Source organism: Sparus aurata, chromosome 18 (genome assembly GCF_900880675.1).
Source record: "Sparus aurata chromosome 18, fSpaAur1.1, whole genome shotgun sequence".
Lineage (NCBI taxonomy): Eukaryota > Metazoa > Chordata > Actinopteri > Spariformes > Sparidae > Sparus > Sparus aurata.
In genome coordinates this window covers 24869286-24892386 of record NC_044204.1, presented here as the reverse complement: position 1 = coordinate 24892386, position 23101 = coordinate 24869286, and the positions used below count along the sequence as shown (strand labels likewise).

General features: G+C 41.1%; 5 protein-coding genes across 12 annotated transcripts in view; all 5 read right to left on the bottom strand.

Moving 5' to 3' along the window:
- Nucleotides 1-23101, bottom strand: part of LOC115568595 (protocadherin alpha-C2-like) — a 195076-nt gene that overhangs the window by 142522 nt on the left and 29453 nt on the right. The window contains exon 1 of one of the 8 annotated variants that reach the window (XM_030396030.1): nt 13820-16367. The exons of 6 other annotated variants lie outside the window; for them this stretch is intronic. In XM_030396030.1, coding sequence (XP_030251890.1) covers nt 13820-16195 — 2376 coding nt within the window. In that variant the 5' untranslated portion in view covers nt 16196-16367. Of the gene's footprint in view, nt 1-1014; nt 3557-13819; nt 16368-23101 lie in introns of those variants that run through there. One more of the 8 variants, XM_030396028.1, reaches the window with a different exon arrangement.
- LOC115569285 (protocadherin alpha-3-like) lies at nt 4459-7114 on the bottom strand. The gene has a single exon (XM_030397312.1). The coding sequence runs from the start codon at nt 6907-6909 to the stop codon at nt 4459-4461; it is 2451 nt and encodes an 816-aa protein (XP_030253172.1). The 5' UTR covers nt 6910-7114.
- LOC115568633 (protocadherin alpha-3-like) lies at nt 9809-12450 on the bottom strand. Its single transcript, XM_030396131.1, has one exon. It carries the CDS (start codon nt 12200-12202, stop codon nt 9824-9826), a length of 2379 nt encoding a protein of 792 aa, XP_030251991.1. The 5' UTR covers nt 12203-12450; the 3' UTR covers nt 9809-9823.
- LOC115568634 (protocadherin alpha-3-like) lies at nt 17101-19671 on the bottom strand. The gene has a single exon (XM_030396132.1). It carries the CDS (start codon nt 19489-19491, stop codon nt 17116-17118), a length of 2376 nt encoding a protein of 791 aa, XP_030251992.1. The 5' UTR covers nt 19492-19671; the 3' UTR covers nt 17101-17115.
- On the bottom strand, nt 20198-22920 carry LOC115568632 (protocadherin alpha-3-like). Its single transcript, XM_030396130.1, has one exon. The coding sequence runs from the start codon at nt 22604-22606 to the stop codon at nt 20219-20221; it is 2388 nt and encodes a 795-aa protein (XP_030251990.1). The 5' UTR covers nt 22607-22920; the 3' UTR covers nt 20198-20218.

Below are 23101 nucleotides of genomic sequence, written 5' to 3'. Positions count from 1 at the left end.
CGTAGTCGAGTAACTGGAAAATAAAATAAATGGTAGATAACTTTTCAGTGAATAAAGATAACCGAAAACCTCCTTAAAATGAATTAATTCAGCGCAATTACATCATTCTGTGGTTTAATGTTTGATATATTGTTTGAATAATCACTGGCAAATGAATCCACACACGTCCAGCACCATGGACAGCGATCACCACAGACCGACCGCAGCTGAGTCAAGGCACAGCTGAGGAATGAATTACAATTCTGTTTCAAGTTAATTTTGCACAATAATATACCATACACCACTAGCCTACTTTATTATTTCATGCTGCCACGTTGTGCACTTGTGTATGAGGCTTAACTGCACGTGTTTGCAAAGACTAAACACGGTGTTCGTAAAGTAATTCTGCTGGTGCAGGAAGATCATATATCTGTAGCCAAATAGCTCTTCTTCACTGGGGTCAGTACCCTTACAATCCAAACAGACGAGCAACAATAATTGGGATATGAGCTCATGTCAATATCATGTGCATTTTCTTTTTCAAAATACGAAGAGGCTATGTCAAGAAAAACAACAAATAAATGAAAAAAATGTAATACTGTACAATCACTGACCAACAAGCACATCAAGTATTCTCAATCACATCTTGAATGTAAAAACAAAAACTTGTCAGCTTTGCAAAACCATGCAGCAGCACTAGGAAACCATACAGTGCTGTGATTGTTTTGTATGTCTTGTAGCCAAAGAAATCAGGGAGTTAGCAAACACGCCACAACTCTCGGACTGCTCAAGCTGTCTTTCATATGAAACAGATATCAAATATGTTTAACATTCACAAACTCAAGATGACAGTGTTTCCCTGATACCAAACCAAATTTGGATTATTTGACAAACTGTTGTATGAATACTTTCCACTTTAAAAAATGATGATGAAAATGTGGGGTTTCTCCTAAACATAGAGTGCTCAAATTACTGCAAGTCATTTTTGCAAAATAGAAAACACACACACAAAATGCTACTTTAAAGATGTCTTACCTCTCCAGATCCCCTCCTCCTGTCAGGGAGCACTAGTGTATTAGCATGGCTGCCAGGGACTATAGTAGATCCTATGCTCATTCTAGGTCCAACTAACATGTAGCGTTTGTCTCCAGATCTGTACTGGATGCTGTGACACAGAGTCCCGTCATAATTAGTCTCTTGTAGATATTTAGAAGTATAGTCTGTGGATTTGGAGCACTGCATCGCAATCAGCACGATGATACTGATGATAAAAAGTACAGAGACTGAGCACAAAGTTATCATCAGATAAAATGTCACATTGTCCTCCTCGTCCACTTTAGTGGCACTTTTAACATCAGAAGCAGCAAAAGCCTCTTTGGGCTCCACCAGTTTGACAATGACAGTAGCTGTTGCTGACAGAGAAACGTTCCCATTGTCTTTGACCAGTATGAGCAGTTTATGCTCAGCCTCGTCTGTCTCTGTGAATGAGCGATGTGTTCTTATCTGTCCTGTATAGCGGTCCAAACCAAAGAGACTGTGGTCAGTGACTTCCTGCAGTGAAAACAGTAACCAGCCGTTATATCCTATATCAGCGTCATAGGCTCTGACTTTAGTCACCAAGTGTCCTGCGTTCACATTGCGGGGAATCTCCTCCACACCTTCAGCAGAACCGTTGGAGCTGACTGGATACAGGATGACTGGAGCGTTGTCGTTCTGATCCAGAATGAACACGTTCACTGTGACGTTGCTGCTCAGTGACGGAGTTCCAGAATCTGTGGCCACGACTTGGAACTGGAACTTTTTCAGAACCTCAAAGTCAAAACTTTTTAGAGCCAAAATGTCTCCAGTTTCAGAGTTTATGTTGAGAAATGAGGCCAATTTATTTTCTTCCCTTCCATCTCTGAGAATATGATAGGATATCAGAGCATTGTCATTCTCATCAAGATCAAAAGCTTTGACAGAAAACACAGAGGTACCTGGCTCATTAGCTTCAGTGATATAGAAAGTATATGGACTCAGTGAAAACTCTGGACTGTTGTCATTCACATCGGACACCACAACACTGATTGTCTTTTCAGATGATAATGGAGGTTGACCAGCATCTTTTGCAGTTATTGTTAGTTCATAATGTGACTGTTTCTCTCTGTCCAGAGGAGATTTGGTGACTAATGAATACATTTTGTCTTGTAAGGATGGTGATAATGTAAAAGGAACGTTGTCACTTATGGAACAAATAACTTTTCCATTCAGACCAGAGTCCAAGTCATTTACACTGATAAGAGCAACTGTAGTTCCAGGTCTGGAATCTTCAGGGATGGAGCTCGAAAATGAAGTAACTTCAATCTCAGGTGTATTATCATTCACATCTACTATCTTAATAATGACACTTTTGTCTGTACTTAGAGGAACAAGACCTTTATCTGATGCTTCAATTTCAATTTCGTACCTATCCTTTTCTTCATAATTTATTGAACCTTTCACAGTTACCTCCCCTGTTAATGGGTTGATATCAAAAAGGTTTAGTATTTTCTGATTCATACTGTTGCTAAATGAGTAAACTACTTCTCCGTTTGCCCCTTCATCTAAGTCAGTTGCATTTACTTGTATGACTGCCGTACCTACTGGGGCATTTTCATCGAGCATCACAGAATAAACATCTTTGGAGAAAACGGGTGCGTTATCATTTATATCCAAAACATTGACTAGAATATTCATTTCACCAGATTTCGGAGGTTTCCCTCCATCCAGAGCCGTCAGTACTAATGAGTGACTGCCTGCAGTTTCTCTGTCTAAAGATTTCTGTACTACCAACATAGGTATTTTACCATCTTCACCTTTATCCTTAACTTCCAAACGGAAGTGATCGTTTTGACTGAGTTTATATTGCTGCACAGAGAAATGACCACTGTCTGGATCTCGCGAAGGTTTCAGCTGAAGTCGTGCTCCAGGCAACACGTTCTCTGAAATATCCAACCTCTTGTCTTTTTCCGGGAAACTGGGAGAATGGTCATTAATATCCAGCACCTCAACTCCAACATAGTGCACCTCCAGGGGGTTTTCTAGTACAGTTTTAAGATTTATTAAACACGTACTGCTCTGTGCGCACACCTCTTCTCTGTCAATCTTTCGGCTCACAAACAGCATGCCATCGTTCTGATTTACATGGAAAAGCGGATCCGCGTTACTCGAAACAATCCGATACTTCCTTTCTGTCAACGTGCTTTTATCTAATCCCAGATCTTTCGCTATATTTCCAACCACAGTTCCTTCGTTCACTTCCTCAGAGATTGAATATCTGATTTGCGCCGAGGCCACGCTCCACAAAAGCACCGCGACCACGCAGCCGACCAGATATCCTCGCACCCTTCCTCCGTTGTATTTTCTTTGTTCCATGGTTAAACCCGATATCATCAGTAATCCATCACAAGAACAAAAGCTTCGTTGTAAAAACAGAATCCAGCACTCTGTGATATGTAACGATTTCCTCCTTTCCTACATCGTCAGTAATAATGGCAAACAGGGTCTTCACAAAGGCAACAATAAGCGCAGGAGAGGCTGCGCTAACATCGAAGTGAAAATGTTGTCAAGAGGAGGAACCAAAATGCGATGACGACAAGACTGTATACTGCTGACTTATTACATTACACTGACACCATGCGACCAAACGTCCCGCTGCAGAGAGGACGAAGAGGTTTATAGCACATTAGATGAATGTAGAATTGTTTGTCCTATTAAAACATACATAATCGATTAATTGCAGACGAGGAAATGGACTTCTCTTCATCAGGACAATGAGGCCGACCACGTTCAGCATCATGGACAGCGACCACACTGACCGCAGCTCAGTCTATATACAGATAGCGAAGTTCGGTATAGTTACACTGATGCTGCAGCACCCTGATGTATCTGTTAACAGTCAGCTCTCCTTGATGGGAGCAGGACTCTCCTCATCTGAGCACACACGACTTCCAATAACTGAACTGTAATTGCATTGTATGCACTTCTAAAGATGTCATATGAAAATAGGAAGCCTATTAAACAACCACAAATTTTGAACTGAATAAAGATCTTAACATTGTAACAAAAAAGACCAACCAGTATTAATTATGCGATGACCAGCAAGAAATGGAAAATAGAAACCACTGTGCAAAGTCAAAACTGTACAGCCTATGAACAAGTTCAGAGTGCTGGTAGGGTGTTTTATAAACTATTAATGAAATCATGAACTAGAAATTCCACATAAAATGCTCATTCAACCTAAATGTATGAAGCCAGCCAGGTTAAATGAAAGAGAAACGTGCCATGAAAATGACCAATTATCAATCCCACGATGAAAACAAAGAACAACCAGCAGATTCAGCTCAATAATTTACAGAACCATACAACTGCATCAGCAAAGCATTCAGTGTTATGTGTGTCATAAGCAAATACACAAATCAAACTATCGAAAAACCACTTCACAGTTTTCGTGTAACTCTGTCAGCTACAGATTTCATTCAACATACTGCAAATTTGTCTTGAAAGAAAAGCCTTTAGATTGAAAATATGTCTTACCTCTGTAGATCCCCTCCTCCTGTCAGGGAGCACTAGTGTATTAGCATGGCTGCCAGGGACTATAGTAGATCCTATACTCATTCTGGGTCCAACTAACATGTAGCGTTTGTCTCCAGATCTGTACTGGATGCTGTGACACAGAGTCCCGTCATAATTAGTCTCTTGTAGATATTTAGAAGTATAGTCTGTGGATTTGGAGCACTGCATCGCAATCAGCACGATGATACTGATGATAAAAAGTACAGAGACTGAGCCCAAAGTTATCATCAGATAAAATGTCACATTGTCCTCCTCATCAACTTTAGTGGCACTTTTAACATCAGAAGCAGCAAAAGCCTCTTTGGGCTCCACCAGTTTGACAATGACAGTAGCTGTTGCTGACAGAGAAACGTTCCCGTTGTCTTTGACCAGTATGAGCAGTTTATGCTCAGCCTCGTCTGTCTCTGTGAATGAGCGATGTGTTCTGATCTGTCCTGTATAGCGGTCCAAACCAAAGAGACTGTGGTCAGTGACTTCCTGCAGTGAAAACAGTAACCAGCCGTTATATCCTATATCAGCGTCATAGGCTCTGACTTTAGTCACCAAGTGTCCTGCGTTCACATTGCGGGGAATCTCCTCCACACCTTCAGCAGAACCGTTGGCGCTGACTGGGTACAGGATGACTGGAGCGTTGTCGTTCTGATCCAGAATGAACACGTTCACTGTGACGTTGCTGCTCAGAGACGGAGTTCCAGAATCTGTGGCGACGACTTGGAACTGGAACTTTTTCAGAACCTCAAAGTCAAAACTTTTTAGAGCCAGAATATCTCCAGTTTCAGAGTTAATATTAAGGAATGAAGCCAATTTATTTTCTTCCCTTCCATCTCTGAGAATGTGATAGGATATCAGAGCATTGTCATTCTCATCACGATCAAAAGCTTTAACAGAGAACACAGAGGTACCTGGCTCATTAGCCTCATTGACATAGAAAGTATATGGACTTGTTGAAAACTCTGGACTGTTGTCATTCACATCTGACACCACAACACTGATTGTCTTTTCAGATGATAATGGAGGTTGACCAGCGTCTTTTGCAGTTATTGTTAGTTCATAATGTGACTGTTTCTCTCTGTCCAGCGGAGATTTGGTGACTAATGAATACATTTTGTCCTTTAAGGATGGTGATAATGTAAAAGGAACATCATCACTTATGGAACAAATTACTTTTCCATTCAGACCAGAGTCCAAATCATTTACACTGATAAGAGCAACTGTAGTTCCAGGTCTGGAATCTTCAGGGATGGAGCTTGAAAATGAGGTAACTTCAATCTCAGGAGCATTATCATTCACGTCTACTATCTTGATAATGACACTTTTCTCTGTAGTTAAAGGAACAAGACCTTTATCTGATGCTTCTATTTCAATTTCGTACCTATCTTTTTCTTCATAATTTATTGAACTTTTGACAATTATCTCACCTGTTAATGGATTGATATCGAAAAGGTTTAATATTTTTTGATTCATACTGTTACTGAATGAATAAACTACATCTCCATTGGGTCCTTCATCTAAATCAGTTGCATTCACTTGTGTGACTGTCGTACCTACTGGAGCATTTTCATCCAGCATCACAGAATAAACGTCTTTAGAGAAAACAGGTGCGTTATCATTAATATCTAAAACATTAACTATTATATTCATTTCGCCAGATTTCGGAGGTTTCCCTCCATCCAGAGCCGTCAGTACTAATGAGTGACTTCCCGCTGCCTCCCTATCTAAAGATTTCTGTACTACTAATATTGGTATTTTACCATCGTCACCTTTATCCTTAACTTCCAAACGGAAATGATCATTTTGGCTCAGTTTATAGTGCTGCACAGAGAAATGACGGCTATCTAGATCTCGTGAAGGTTTTAGCTGAAATCGTGCTCCAGGTAACACGTTCTCTGAAATCTCCAATCTCTTATCTTTTTCCGGGAAACTGGGAGAATGATCATTTATATCCAGCACCTCCATTTCAACATAATGGACCTCCAGCGGGTTTTCTAGTACAGTTTTCAGATTAATTAAACAGGTACTGCTCTGTGCGCATACCTCTTCTCTGTCAATCTTTCGGCTCACATACAGGATGCCATCGTTCTGATTTACATGGAAAAGCGGATCCGCATTACTGGAAACAATCCGATACTTCCTTTCTGTCAACGTGTTTTTATCTAATCCCAGATCTTTTGCTATATTTCCAACCACAGTTCCTTCGTTCACTTCCTCAGAGATTGAATATCGTATTTGCGCCGAGGCCACGCTCCACAAAAGCACCGCGACCACGCAGCCGAGCAGATATCCTCGCACCCGTCGTAACTCGTATCTTCTTTGTTCCATGGTTAAACCCGAAAACATCAGTAATCCATCACAAGAAAAAAAGCTCGTTGTAAAAACCGGATCAAGCACTATGTTGTATGATTTTTTTTTCCGCCCCTTTCCTACATCGTCAGTAATAATGGCAAATAGTGTCCTCACAAAGGCAACAATAAGCGCAGGAGAGGCTGCGCTGACATCCAAGTAAAAATGTTGTCAAGAGGAGGAACCAAAATGCGATGACGACAAGACCGTATACTGCTGACTTATTACATTACACTGACACCATGCGACCAAACGTCCCGCTGCAGAGAAGTTTTAAAACGTGTGCATATTGAAACATTTTATATAACTCGTCCCATCTAAACGTTGTCGCAAGCTGATTTGAAAGAGACGAGGAGGTGGACTTCTTTCATTAAACAAGCAATCGTAAAAATGATTTGCAGTTCAAATTTAAAAACAAATGCATTTAAAAAATGTGCTGAGCATTTTGCAGAAGATTTGCTGATATCAAGTATTTCCTGTGATGAAGTTCTATAAATTCAGTCGCCGAGATTAGCCCATGTTTGTTGTGTTCGGAACAAATCACTGGAAAACTCGGCCAAACACGTTCAGCACCATGGACAGCGATCACCACTGCTCTCAGCTCAGTCTCCCCCAAGAGAAGTGAGGCTTTGAGATACTGTTGCAGCACGATCATGGATCCGTCATCAGTCAGCTCTCCTTTAACTATGTCCCATATTTTCAACCTACACTTTATTAGGAAATGTAGCTACTACACGTGTGAAAGCAAGATATGAACATAGGAAGACTACGAAATAACTGCACTAATTTTATCAAGAAAAGAACTAAGCATTGTAACAAAACTTTACCACCAACTATTAATCCCATTGGCCTGAATGAAGTGGATAATAGCAACCAGTGTGTAAAGTCAAAAATGTGAATAAGAGAAGTCCGAATGCTGATAGGGCTTTTCAAACTAGTGGCAATACCATGAACAAGAAATTGCTCATTAAATGCTCAATGGGTGAAAATGTTATAGCCAAGCAGGTTAACCCATGAGAAGGAAATGTTTTGTAAAAAGACAAAGCCTTAATGCTGCAATCTAATCAAAGAACAACCAGCAGATTCAGCTCAATAACTGATCTTCATATACAACTCATGTGCAATATGGATTTATTTTCAGTGACAAAGAGTGGTACCACGCCAGGACCACCATGTTTCCTGACTCTCAACCAGAATTAGTAGGATTTTCCAAAGATGTAATGACCCCTTGAGGAATTACTTTCCACATAGGTAGGTAAATTCTAACACTTGTTGGAAAAAAATCTTTCCACATGTTGTACATTAGTTTGCCTAGCATGTGATATAAAGAAAGGGATCCTCTCAACATAGAGTGCTTAATTACGTAAGTTATTTTCAAAATACACAACATGTAAACCGGAGAACAATCAGCATGTTCAGTGCAATACTTTGCGGAACCATAAAACTGCACCAGCAGAGTATTCAGTGTTATGTGTGTAGTCAGGGCTGTACAGTGCGAGCATTTTACTCGCATATGCGCCTAAAAATAGATTGTGCGAGTAGAAAAAATAAAAAGGGAGTACACGTGCGAGTACGGATTTTTCTCAGTAACGGGTAATCTACTCATCTACTAATTACTATTTCAATCCTTACAACGCTGTTACCGTTACCGACTATTAAATGTGGCGCATTAGAAACTGAAGTTGATCATTGAAGTGTTTTCATCCGACTCGGCTCTCAGCCACCGGAGCTGCAGAGCTGTTTTATTTTCCTCCGGTGAGGGAGGGAGGAGGGAGGGGCGGGACAACCGCATAAGTGATGATGATTTGCTTAAGAACTCTCACTCAACGTTAGTGAGCCAATCAGTGGCAATGTTCGGTTTACACACAAGCCACACACGCACACAAGCAGCCTCACACACACAAACTAGCAGAGGTGAACTGAAGCAATGAAGAGTCCGGAGGGAAAGTTAACGTTTTCAAAGTGGAAATACAGACACTACTTTAATCTCCTTTGTCCACGTCCATTGTAAGCAACTCTGATCTAATGAAGCATCTCTCAACGGCACACGCTTCTACAAAACTAACACTGGCCAAAAACTCCGTTGCTGACGCTGTTGATGATGAATAGCAGGCCAGGTGTGGCTAACGTGAGCTCCGCTAACAGCTTCACAAAAACTTGTGACACAGACTGAACTGAATGCAATGATAGACAGGTATGTTGTTGAGAACTTGCTCCTGTTATCAACAGTTGACTCAGACTCCTTGAGAGCACTCATTGGTAAAATATCGGGGAGAACAGGAGCCGGTCCGCCATGCATAACTACATTTTCTAAATACATATGTAGATGCCGAGTACGCTAAAATGAATGCCGAGCTCAAAAGGGGGAATAAATAAAAGTAACGCAATGGTTACTTTTCCTGGTAACTAATTACTTTTATAGTGGAGTAATTCAGTTACTAACTCAGTTAGTCAGTTTAAAAGTAACGTGCCCAACACTGGTCATAGCTTACAACTTTTCTTTTTTCACACGCTGGATAAACTCAGCCAAGAGTGCCAGGCGACCTGACTACAGAAAGATGTGGGACAGGGATGTTCTCTGTGTTTAATTGAGGGTTGCAGTAGGCCTTATGATGGCACTGTGTTTATATGTTTGAGTGCACATGTGTGTTACTGTGTACGTGATTTAAGTGTTAATAATAAAATTGTGTTATTTAAGAAATTTCAAAGTGCTCCTAAATTTTTTCTGTGCTCCTAAATTTTTTAATTTAGGAGCACCTGTGCTCCTAGTGAAAAAGCTAAGCGTACAGCCCTGGTAGTGAGCAAATACACAAATCAAACCATCAAAAAAACACTTAATAGTTTTCATATAACTCTGTCTGCTAGAAATGTCATTGCTCATACTCTAAATTTGTTTTGAAAGAAAAACCCTTTAATTTGAAATGTGTCTTACCTCTGTAGATCCCCTCCTCCTGTCAGGGAGCACTAGTGTATTAGCATGGCTGCCAGGGACTATAGTAGATCCTATACTCATTCTGGGTCCAACTAACATGTAGCGTTTGTCTCCAGATCTGTACTGGATGCTGTGACACAAAGTCCCGTCATAATTAGTCTCTTGTAGATATTTAGAAGTATAGTCTGTGGATTTGGAGCACTGCATCGCAATCAACACGATGATACTGATGATAAAAAGTACAGAGACTGAGCCCAAAGTTATCATCAGATAAAATGTCACATTGTCCTCCTCGTCAACTTTAGTGGCACTTTTAACATCAGAAGCAGCAAAAGCCTCTTTGGGCTCCACCAGTTTGACAATGACAGTAGCTGTTGCTGACAGAGAAACGTTCCCATTGTCTTTGACCAGTATGAGCAGTTTATGCTCAGCCTCGTCTGTCTCTGTGAATGAGCGATGTGTTCTGATCTGTCCTGTATAGCGGTCCAAACCAAAGAGACTGTGGTCAGTGACTTCCTGCAGTGAAAACAGTAACCAGCCGTTATATCCTATATCAGCGTCATAGGCTCTGACTTTAGTCACCAAGTGTCCTGCGTTCACATTGCGGGGAATCTCCTCCACACCTTCAGCAGAACCGTTGGAGCTGACAGGATAAAGGATGACTGGAGCGTTGTCGTTCTGATCCAGAATGAACACGTTCACTGTGACGTTGCTGCTCAGAGACGGAGCTCCAGAATCTGTGGCCACAACTTGGAACTGGAACTTTTTCAGAACTTCAAAGTCAAAACTTTTCAGTGCCAAAATATCTCCAGTTTCAGAGTTTATGTTGAGAAACGAGACCAATTTATTTTCTTCCCTTCCATCTCTGAGAATATGATAGGATATCAGAGCATTGTCGTTCTCATCACGATCAAAAGCTTTGACAGAAAACACAGAGGTACCTGGCTCATTAGCTTCAGTGACATAGAAAGTATATGGACTCAGTGAAAACTCTGGACTGTTGTCATTCACATCTGACACCACAACACTGATTGTCTTTTCAGATGATAATGGAGGTTGACCAGCATCTTTTGCAGTTATTGTTAGTTCATAATGTGACTGTTTCTCTCTGTCCAGAGGAGATTTGGTGACTAATGAATACATTTTGTCCTTTACGGATGGTGATAATGTAAAAGGAACATCATCACTTATGGAACAAATTACTTTTCCATTCAGACCAGAGTCCCAGTCATTTACACTGATAAGAGCAACTGTAGTTCCAGGTCTGGAATCCTCAGGGACGGAGCTTGAAAATGAGGTTACTTCAATCTCAGGTGCATTATCATTCACGTCTACTATCTGGATAATGACACTTTTCTCTGTTGTTAGTGGAGCAAAACCTTTGTCTGATGCTTCAATTTCTATGTCGTACTTTTCCTTTTTCTCATAGTCTATATGACCTTTGACAACTATCTCCCCTGTGGATGTATTGATATCAAAAGTATTTAATATATTTTTATTCATACTCTTGCTGAACGAGTAAACTACTTCTCCGTTTGAACCTTCATCTAAATCAGTTGAATTTACTTCTATGACTGTTGTACCTACTGGAGCATTTTCATCCAGCATCACAGAATACAATTCTTTAGAGAAAACAGGTGCGTTATCATTAATATCTAAAACATTTACTATTATATTCATATTGCCAGATTTCGGTGGTTTCCCTCCATCCAGAGCCGTCAGTACTAATGAGTGTCTTCCTGTTGTTTCTCTGTCTAAAGATTTTTGAACAACCAATATTGGTATTTTACCATCATCTCCTCTATTCTTAACTTCTAAACGGAAGTGGTCGTTCTGGCTGAGTTTATATTGCTGCACAGAGAAATGACCGCTGTCTGGATCTCGTGAAGGTTTTAATTGAAATCGTGCTCCAGGCAACACGTTCTCTGAAATCTCTAACGTTGTTTCCTCGTCCGGGAAACTGGGAGAATGGTCATTTATATCCAGCACCTCCACTTCAACATAATGCACCTCCAGCGGGTTTTCTAGCACAGTTTTCAGATTTATTAAACACGTACTGCTCTGTGCGCACACCTCTTCTCTGTCAATCTTTCGGCTCACATACAGGATGCCATCGTTCTGATTTACATGGAAAAGCGGATCCGCATTACTGGAAACAATCCGGTACCTTCTTTCTTTCAGCGTGCTTTTATCTAATCCCAGATCTTTCGCTATATTTCCCACCACAGTTCCTTCGTTCACTTCCTCAGAGATTGAATATCGTATTTGCGCCGATGCCACGCTCCACAAAAGCACCGCGACCACGCAGCCGACCAGATATCCTCGCGCCCTTCCTCCGTCGTATTTTCTTTGTTCCATGGTTAAACCCGAAAATATCACTAATCCATCACAAGAACACAAGCTTCGTTGTAAAACTCGGATCCAGCACTGTGTTGCATGAAATTGTTCCCTCCTTTCCTACATCGTCAGTAATGATGGCAAACAAGGTCTTCACAATGGCAACAATAAGCGCAGGAGAGGCTGCGCTGACACCGAAGTAAAAATGTTGTCAAGAGGAGGAACCAAAATGCGATGACGACAAGACTGTATACTGCTGACTTATTACATTACACTGACACCATGCGACCAAACGTCCCGCTGCAGAAACGTTTCAAAAGCTTTGCAGATTGAAACATTTTATATAAACCATACCATCCAAACGTTGTCGCAAGCTGATTTGAAAGAGACGAGGACGTGGACTTATTTCATTAAGTAAGCAAAAGTAAAAATGTCTTGCAGTTCAAAATGGGAAACAAACGCACTTTAAAAAATGTTTTGAGGGCTTTGCAGAAGATTTGCTGATATCAAGTATTTCATATGATGAGTATTTCATATAATGAGGCCAAACACGTTCAGCACCATGGACAGCGATCACCATGGACAGCGATCACCACTGCTCTCAGCTCAGTCTCTCCACAGAGAAGTGAGGCTTAGTGATGCTGCTGCAGCACGATCATGTATCCGTCATCAGTCAGCTCTCCTTTAACTATGTCCCATGTTTTTAACCTACACATTATTTAAAAATGTACTACACCTTTAAAAGCTATATTTGAACATAGGAAGACTACGAAATAACTGCAATAATTTTATCAAGAAAATAACTTAGAATTGTAACAAAAATTTAACAACAAGTATTAATCATGTGATGGCCTGAATGAGGCGAATAATAGCAACCAGTGTGTAAAGTCAAAACTGTGAATAAGAGAAGTCAGAATGCTGATAGGGCTTTTAAAACTACTGACAATACCATGAACAAGAAATTACTCGTAAAATGTTCAATAAGTGTAAGAGTTATAGCCAAGCAGGTTAACCCATGAAAAGGAAATGTTTTGTAAAAAGACAAAGCATTAATCCTGCAATCTAAACCAAAGAACAACCAGCAGATTCAGCTCAATAACCGATCTTCATATACAACTCATGTACAATAAGATGTATATTCAATGACTGAAAGTAGTACAACTCCACGACCACCATGTTTCCTGACTCTCAACTAGAATTTGTGGCATTTTCCAAACATGTAATGACCCCTTAAAAATGTACTTTCCACATAGGAGGGTGAATTCTAACACTTATGGTAAAAAAATAAAAAATGAAAAAAATCTTTCTACATGTTGTTGAATAGTTTACCTAGCATGTGATAAAAATACAGGTATCCTCTCAACATAGAGTGCTTAATTACTGCAAGTTATTTTCAAGTCACACAATACGCAAGCCAAAGAACAACCAGCAGATTCAGTGCAATAGTTTGCAAAACCATACAACTGCACCAGCAAAATATTCAGTGTTATGTGTGTAGTGAGCAAGGACACGAATGAAACCATCAAAAAAACACTTCACATATGAAAGTTTTCATATAACCCTGTTCGCTACAAATGTCATTCATCATACTGCAAATTTTTTTTGAAAGAAAAACCTTTTAATTTGAAATATTCTTACCTCTCCAGATCCCCTTCTTCTGTCAGGGAGCACTAGAGTATTAGCATGGCTGCCAGGGACTATAGTAGATCCTATACTCATTCTGGGTCCAACTAACATGTAGCGTTTGTCTCCAGATCTGTACTGGATGCTGTGACACAGCGTCCCGTCATAATTAGTCTCTTGTAGATATTTAGAAGTATAGTCTGTGGATTTGGAGCACTGCATCGCAATCAGCACGATGATACTGATGATAAAAAGCACAGAGACTGAGCCCAAAGTTATCATCAGATAAAATGTCACATTGTCCTCGTCGTCAACTTTAGTGGCACTTTTAACATCAGAAGCAGCAAAAGCCTCTTTAGGCTCCACCAGTTTGACAATGACAGTAGCTGTTGCTGACAGAGAAACGTTCCCATTGTCTTTGACCAGTATGAGCAGTTTATGCTCAGCCTCGTCTGTCTCTGTGAATGAGCGATGTGTTCTGATCTGTCCTGTATAGCGGTCCAAACCAAAGAGACTGTGGTCAGTGACTTCCTGCAGTGAAAACAGTAACCAGCCGTTATATCCTATATCAGCGTCATAGGCTCTGACTTTAGTCACCAAGTGTCCTGCGTTCACATTGCGGGGAATCTCCTCCACACCTTCAGCAGAACCGTTGGAGCTGACTGGATACAGGATGACTGGAGCGTTGTCGTTCTGATCCAGAATGAACACGTTCACTGTGACGTTGCTACTCAGTGACGGAGTTCCAGAATCTGTGGCCACGACTTGGAAATGGAACTTTTTCAGGACTTCAAAGTCAAAACTTTTCAGTGCCAGAATATCTCCAGTTTCAGAGTTAATATTCAGGAATGAAGCCAATTTATTTTCTTCCCTTCCATCTCTGAGAATATGATAGGATATCAGAGCATTGTCATTCTCATCACGATCAAAAGCTTTGACAGAAAACACAGAGGTACCTGGCTCATTACCTTCAGTGACATAAAAAGTATATGGGCTCAGTGAAAACTCTGGACTGTTGTCATTCACATCTGACACCACGACACTGATTGTCTTTTGAGATGATAATGGAGGTTGACCAGCATCTTTTGCAGTTATTGTTAGTACATAAAGTGACTGTTTCTCTCTGTCCAGAAGAGATTTGGTGACTAATGAATACATGTTGTCTTGTAAGGATGGTGATAATGTAAAAGGAACATCATCACTTATGGAACAAATAACTTTTCCATTCAGACCAGAGTCCAAGTCATTTACACTGATAAGAGCAACTGTAGTTCCAGGTCTGGAATCTTCAGGGATGGAGCTTGAAAATGAGGTAACTTCAATCTCAGGTGCATTATCATTCACGTCTACTATCTTTATAATTACATTTTTTTCTGTAGTTAGTGGAGCAAAACCTTTGTCTGATGCTTCAATTTCTATGTCGTACTTGTCCTTTTTCTCATAGTCTATAAGACCTTTGACAACCATCTCGCCTGTCGATGGGTCTATATCAAAAATATGCAAAATATTTTTATTCATACTCTTGCTGAGGGAGTAAACTACTTCTCCGTTTGAACCTTCATCTAAATCAGTTGCATTCACTTGTAGGACTGTTGTACCTACTGGAGAATTTTCATCCAGCATCACAGAATAAGCATCTTTAGAGAAAACAGGTGCGTTATCATTAATATCTAAAACATTTATTAGAATATTCATTTCACCAGATTTGGGAGGTTTCCCTCCATCCAGAGCCGTCAGTACTAATGAGTGGCTCACTGCTGTTTCTCTGTCTAAAGATTTTTGAACAACTAATATCGGTATTTTTCCGTCTTCTCCTTTATCCTTAACTTCAAGACGGAAGTGATCGTTATGGCTGAGTTTATATTGCTGCACAGAGAAATGACCACTGTCTGCATCCCGTGAAGGTTTTAGCTGAAATCGTGCTCCAGGCAACACTGACTCTGAAATCTCTAACGTTGTTTCCTCATCTGGAAAACTGGGGGAATGGTCGTTAATATCCAGCACCTCAACTCTTACGTAGTGCACCTCCAGTGGGTTTTCTAGCACAGTTTTCAGATTAATTAAACACGTACTGCTCTGTGCGCACACCTCTTCTCTGTCAATCTTTCGGCTCACATACAGGATGCCATCGTTCTGATTTACATGGAAAAGCGGATCCGCAATACTCGAAACAATCCGGTACCTTCTTTCTGTCAGCGTGCTTTTATCTAATCCCAGATCTTTCGCTATATTTCCAACCACAGTTCCATCGTTCACTTCCTCAGAGATTGAATATCGTATTTGCGCCGAGGCCACGCTCCACAAAAGCACCGCGACCACGCAGCCGACCAGATATCCTCGCGCTCGTCTTGGCTCGTATCTTCTTTGTTCCATGGTTAAACCCGAAAACATCAGTAATCCATCACGAGGAAAATCACTACGTTGTATGGACGGAATCCAACACTTCGTTCTCTTTAAGCACTTATTGGCTTTCTATATAACCAGAAAACAAATCCACCATTTACGCAAAATAAGCAGAGAAACGATCCTGCCGGTGACGAAGTCAGAGTGTTATCAGGAGGTGGAACCAAACAGCAGTGACGACCAGCTCGGGCAAAGCTGACTTTTTACATTACACTGACACCATGCGAGCTTATTTCCTACTGCAGAAAATGCAAGAACATTCGGCACATGAGGTCAATGGTAGTTTTGTTTGTAATCACAACGAACCCAGCAAAGTCAGCTGAGTGGATAGAAAGAGATCAGAAGGCTCCAGATAAGTGACCAAAAACCTGCCGTCAACAATAATAAATACATAAATATGTTTTGAAAGCTGTATAGAACACTAATAAATATACTTTACATGCAGGACAATGATTATGTCATGAATCATGACGCTTTTTAAACTATATTAGTGTTAACAAATGTAGCCAACAACTTCCAGCACTAGGCAATTGCAAGGTTGCAATTCAGCATGACCTTCACTGTTAAATTATTTTCACATCCTTTCAAGTTATTCAATTATTGTTTCCTTGAGGAGATTCACCAAACTATGTCAAACCAGACATAGGGTCAGTATTAATAGAGTTAGTAGAGGTATTGACCAAGTGAGTGATCACGAAAATGAATATATAAAGTGCTACTGAACTACTCAAGTCAACCTAAATTACTCTCTCTCGCTTGCATGTAAGTCCTAAAAATGACACAAGGTCACAACTGCCAGAGGAAACAAGGGAAAGCAAAAATCCAGTGTCATGCAACATATTAGGCAGGATAATCATATTCATCATGTTCAGTACACAAACAATACAATTAGTCCTCACAGTTTGCACTTAAATATGTCTTACCTCTCCAGATCCCCTCCTCCTGTCAGGGAGCACTAGTGTATTAGCATGGCTGCCAGGGACTATAGTAGATCCTATACTCATTCTGGGTCCAACTAACATGTAGCGTTTGTCTCCAGATCTGTACTGGATGCTGTGACACAGAGTCCCGTCATAATTAGTCTCTTGTAGATATTTAGAAGTATAGTCTGTGGATTTGGAGCACTGCATCGCAATCAGCACGATGATACTGATGATAAAAAGTACAGAGACTGAGCCCAAAGTTATCATCAGATAAAATGTCACATTGTCCTCCTCGTCAACTTTAGTGGCACTTTTAACATCAGAAGCAGCAAAAGCCTCTTTGGGCTCCACCAGTTTGACAATGACAGTAGCTGTTGCTGACAGAGAAACGTTCCCATTGTCTTTGACCAGTATGAGCAGTTTATGCTCAGCCTCGTCTGTCTCTGTGAATGAGCGATGTGTTCTGATCTGTCCTGTATAGCGGTCCAAACCAAAGAGACTGTGGTCAGTGACTTCCTGCAGTGAAAACAGTAACCAGCCGTTATATCCTATATCAGCGTCATAGGCTCTGACTTTAGTCACCAAGTGTCCTGCGTTCACATTGCGGGGAATCTCCTCCACACCTTCAGCAGAACCATTGGAGCTGACTGGATACAGGATGACTGGGGCGTTGTCGTTCTGATCCAGAATGAACACGTTCACTGTGACGTTGCTGCTCAGTGACGGAGTTCCTGAATCTGTGGCCACGACTTGGAACTGGAACTTTTTCAGAACCTCAAAGTCAAAACTTTTTAGAGCCAGAATATCTCCAGTTTCAGAATTAATATTTAAAAATGAGGTCAATTTATTATCTCTGCTCGCTTCTCTTAAAATATGATATGAAATGAGAGCATTATCACTTTCGTCACGATCAGAGGCTTTAACTGAAACCACTGAGGCTCCGGGGCTGTTATTCTCGGTGATATAAAATGTATAGGGGCTTGATGAAAACTGTGGACTGTTGTCGTTTACATCTGACACTATGACTCTTATGGTCTTTTCAGTTGAAAATGACGGCTCACCTGTATCTTTTGCAACAATCGTGACATCATAGTTGGAAACCCTTTCTCTGTCCAACTGCGACCTGGTTACAACAGCGTACATGTTTTCTTGTAATGATGGAGATAAAGAAAATGGAACGTCTTCGTTGATCGTACAAATCACTTTCCCATTGATTCCAGAGTCTAAATCACTGACACTAATCAGGGCCACTGTGGTTCCTATCTTTGAATCCTCCTTAATAGAGCTAGAAAATGACGTCACTTCTATCTCGGGTGCATTGTCATTAACATCAATAACCGTTATCATCACACTTTTGTCAGTTGTTAGAGGGACTGGTCCCTTGTCAGACGCCTGAATGTCAATTTCATAACTTTTACTTTGCTCAAAATCTATCTGACCGATTACTTGAATTTCACCAGTATTTACATCTATGCTGAAAACATCCATCAATCTTGCATCAACTTCTTTACCAAATGAATATATTATTTCACTATTTGCACCCTGGTCCAAATCTGTAGCATTCACCTGAATCACTACAGTGCCAACAGGAACATTTTCTTTAAGTGTGGCAGAATACAGTTCTTTGGCAAACACCGGAGAGTTGTCATTAACATCAAGTACATCTACAATTATTTCTATAGCGCCAGACTTTGCCGGTTTACCTCCATCAACAGCTGTTAGGCGGAGCTTATGTTTCCCGGCTGTTTCTCTATCCAACTGCTTCTGCAACACTAAAAATGGTACTTTACGGTCCTCGCCTCTATCCTTCACCTCTAATCTGAAATAATCGTTATGGCTGAGTCTATACTGCTGAATGGAGAATTGGCCCACATCAGGATCACGTGCAGCCTGCAGTTGAAATCTCGCTCCTGGTAAGGCCGACTCGGAAATCTCAAGCCTTTTCTCTTTCTCTGGAAAGACCGGCGAGTGATCATTTATATCGAGTATTTCCACCGCCACGTAGTGGATCTCCAGCGGGTTTTCCAGAACGGTCTTCAGATTAATCAAACACGGGCTGACCCGGTCGCACACCTCCTCCCTGTCTATTCTTCTTTTCACATACAGGATCCCATCATTTTGATTCACGTGAAACAGGGGTTCAGTTGAGCCCGTCACAATGCGATACCCTCTGTCTTTGAGTGCGCTCTTATCCAGTCCCAAATCCTTAGCTATATTCCCAACGACGGTTTCATCTTGAACCTCCTCGGATATCGAATATCTGATCTGTGCAGAAGCTCCGCTCCATAAGATATCCAAAACAACCATGACGGCAAACCAGCAGCGTCGCTCCCTCCATGCTTTGTATCCCCTTTGTTCCATGACTCGCAGGCGAAAAAGACAAGTCCTGTTAATGCGCCGTGATAACTAATTAGACTTAATGTGTCATGTTTCTGAACAAGGCTCGAAATCTGTTCTTGCAAAAACTGCATAAAATGAAACACAACCCGTCCGCTGCCAAACACGACCCACAGACGCCTCAGTGTGCTGTTTGGGAATAAATGCAAGGGCTCGGTAGAAATAAAGCTCGTGACGTCACGTGCGACCAGATGCGCAGAATCGCTAAACTACACTGACACCAAGCGTTGAGATGGTTATACGCACAGATTGCAGCAGTAATCATTTGGTATATAAACGACAATCTTAAAATATTTTAGGCATCATGTCCCCACTTATCACAGCAACTTTGACCTTTATATCACATGTTTTAACTGGGGTCTTTCTTTTTGCATTTCAGGCACAAACAAAAACAGTGAAGGTATTAGAGGCCATCACTCAAAAACTCAACAGCATGAACCAAAGCCGGCATACACTGTGAAAGAACATGCTGTTAAACAAGCATCAATAATATGTATGATGAGTATAGCAAAACAATGTGCCACCATTTAAATGAAAAGGCCATCTTCAAATACTATGCATTAAGAAAAAATAAATCAGTTTGAAACTAGTTTAAAATGCCAAGCAGGAAGATGTAGCTTCCCTACTTCTACAGAGGCTTCTCACTGTAATCATAACATTTTCACGGCAAGTTTCCAGGGTATGGGGGAAATTAAAACATCCAAAGCATGAATCTTACCTCTGTAGATCCCCTCCTCCTGTCAGGGAGCACTAGTGTATTAGCATGGCTGCCAGGGACTATAGTAGATCCTATACTCATTCTGGGTCCAACTAACATGTAGCGTTTGTCTCCAGATCTGTACTGGATGCTGTGACACAGAGTCCCGTCATAATTAGTCTCTTGTAGATATTTAGAAGTATAGTCTGTGGATTTGGAGCACTGCATCGCAATCAGCACCATGATACTGATGATAAAAAGTACAGAGACTGAGCCCAAAGTTATCATCAGATAAAATGTCACATTGTCCTCCTCGTCAACTTTAGTGGCACTTTTAACATCAGAAGCAGCAAAAGCTTCTTTGGGCTCCACCAGTTTGACAATGACAGTAGCTGTTGCTGACAGAGAAACGTTCCCATTGTCTTTGACCAGTATGAGCAGTTTATGCTCAGCCTCGTCTGTCTCTGTGAATGAGCGATGTGTTCTGATCTGTCCTGTATAGCGGTCCAAACCAAAGAGACTGTGGTCAGTGACTTCCTGCAGTGAAAACAGTAACCAGCCGTTATATCCTATATCAGCGTCATAGGCTCTGACTTTAGTCACTAAGTGTCCTGCGTTCACATTGCGGGGAATCTCCTCCACACCTTCAGCAGAACCGTTGGAGCTGACTGGATACAGGATGACTGGAGCGTTGTCGTTCTGATCCAGAATGAACACGTTCACTGTGACGTTGCTGCTCAGTGACGGAATTCCAGAATCTGTGGCGACAACTTGGAACTGGAACTTTTTCAGAACCTCAAAGTCAAAACTTTTTAGAGCCAGAATATCTCCAGTTTCAGAGTTAATATTTAAAAATGAGGTCAATTTATTATTTCCGCTCGCTTCTCTCAAAATATGATATGAAATGAGAGCATTATCACTTTCGTCACGATCAGAGGCTTTAACTGAAACCACTGAGGCTCCGGGGCTGTTATTCTCGGTGATATAAAATGTATAGGGGCTTGATGAAAACTGTGGACTGTTGTCGTTTACATCTGACACAACGACTCTTATGGTCTTTTCAGTTGAAAATGACGGCTCACCTGTATCTTTTGCAACAATTGTGACATCATAGTTGGAAACCCTTTCCCTGTCCAACTGCGACCTGGTTACAACAGCGTACATGTTTTCTTGTAATGATGGAGATAAAGTAAAAGGAACATCTCCGTTGATCGTACAGATCACTTTCCCATTGATTCCAGAGTCTAAATCACTGACACTAATCAGGGCCACTGTGGTTCCTATCTTTGAATCCTCCTTAATAGAGCTAGAAAATGACGTCACTTCTATCTCGGGTGCATTATCATTAACATCAATAACAGTTATCATCACAATTTTGTCAGTTGTTAGAGGGACTTGTCCCTTGTCAGACGCCTGAATGTCAATTTCATAGCTTTTACTTTTCTCGAAATCTATCTGTCCGATTACTTTAATTTCACCAGTGCTTTCGTCTATGTTAAAAACATCCATTAATTTCGAATCAACTTCTTTACCAAATGAATATATTATTTCACTATTTGCACCCTGGTCCAAATCTGTCGCATTTACTTGAATCACTACAGTGCCAACAGGAACATTTTCTTTAAGTGTGGCAGAATACAGTTCTTTGGTAAACACCGGAGAGTTGTCATTAACATCAAGTACATCTACAATTATTTCTATAGCGCCAGACTTTGCCGGTTTACCTCCATCAACAGCTGTCAAACGGAGCTTAAGTTTCCCGGCTGTTTCTCTATCCAACTGCTTCTGCAAAACTAAATATGGTACTTTACGGTCCTCGCCTCTATCTTTCACCTCTAATCTGAAATAATCGTTATGGCTGAGTCTATACTGCTGAATGGAGAATTGGCCCACATCAGGGTCGCGTGCAGCCTGCAGTTGAAATCTCGCTCCTGGTAAGGCCGACTCGGAAATCTCAAGCCTTTTCTCTTTCTCTGGGAAGACCGGCGAGTGATCATTTATATCGAGTATTTCCACCGCCACGTAGTGGATCTCCAGCGGGTTTTCCAGAACGGTCTTCAGATTAATCAAACACGGGCTGACCCGGTCGCACACCTCCTCCCTGTCTATTCTTCTTTTCACATACAGGATCCCATCATTTTGATTCACGTGAAGCAGGGGTTCAGTTGAGCCCGTCACAATGCGATACCCTCTGTCTTTGAGTGCGCTCTTATCCAGTCCCAAATCCTTAGCTATATTCCCGACGACGGTTTCATCTTGAACCTCCTCGGATATCGAATATCTGATCTGTGCAGAAGCTCCGCTCCATAAAATATCCAAAACAACCATGACGGCAAACCAGCAGCGTCGCTCCCTCCATGCTTTGTATCCCCTTTGTTCCATGACTCGCAGGCGAAAAAGACAAGTCCTGTTAATGCGCCGTGATAACTAATTAGACTTAATGTGTCATGTTTCTGAACAAGGCCCGAAATCTGATCTTGAAAAAACTGCATAAAATGAAACACAACCCGTCCGCTGCCAAACACGACCTACAGACGCCTCAGTGTGCTGTTTGGGAATAAATGCAAGGGCTCGGTAGAAATAAAGCTCGTGACGTCACGTGCGACCAGATGCGCAGAATCGCTAAACTACACTGACACCAAGCGTTGAGATGGTTATACGCACAGATTACAGCAGTAATCATTTGGTATATAAACGACAATCTTAAAATATTTTAGGCATCATGTCCCCACTTATCACAGCAACTTTGACCTTTATATCACATGTTTTAACTGGGGTCTTTCTTTTTGCATTTCAGGCACAAACAAAAACAGTGAAGGTATTAGAGGACATCACTCAAAAACTCAACAGCATGAACCAAAGCCGGCATACACTGTG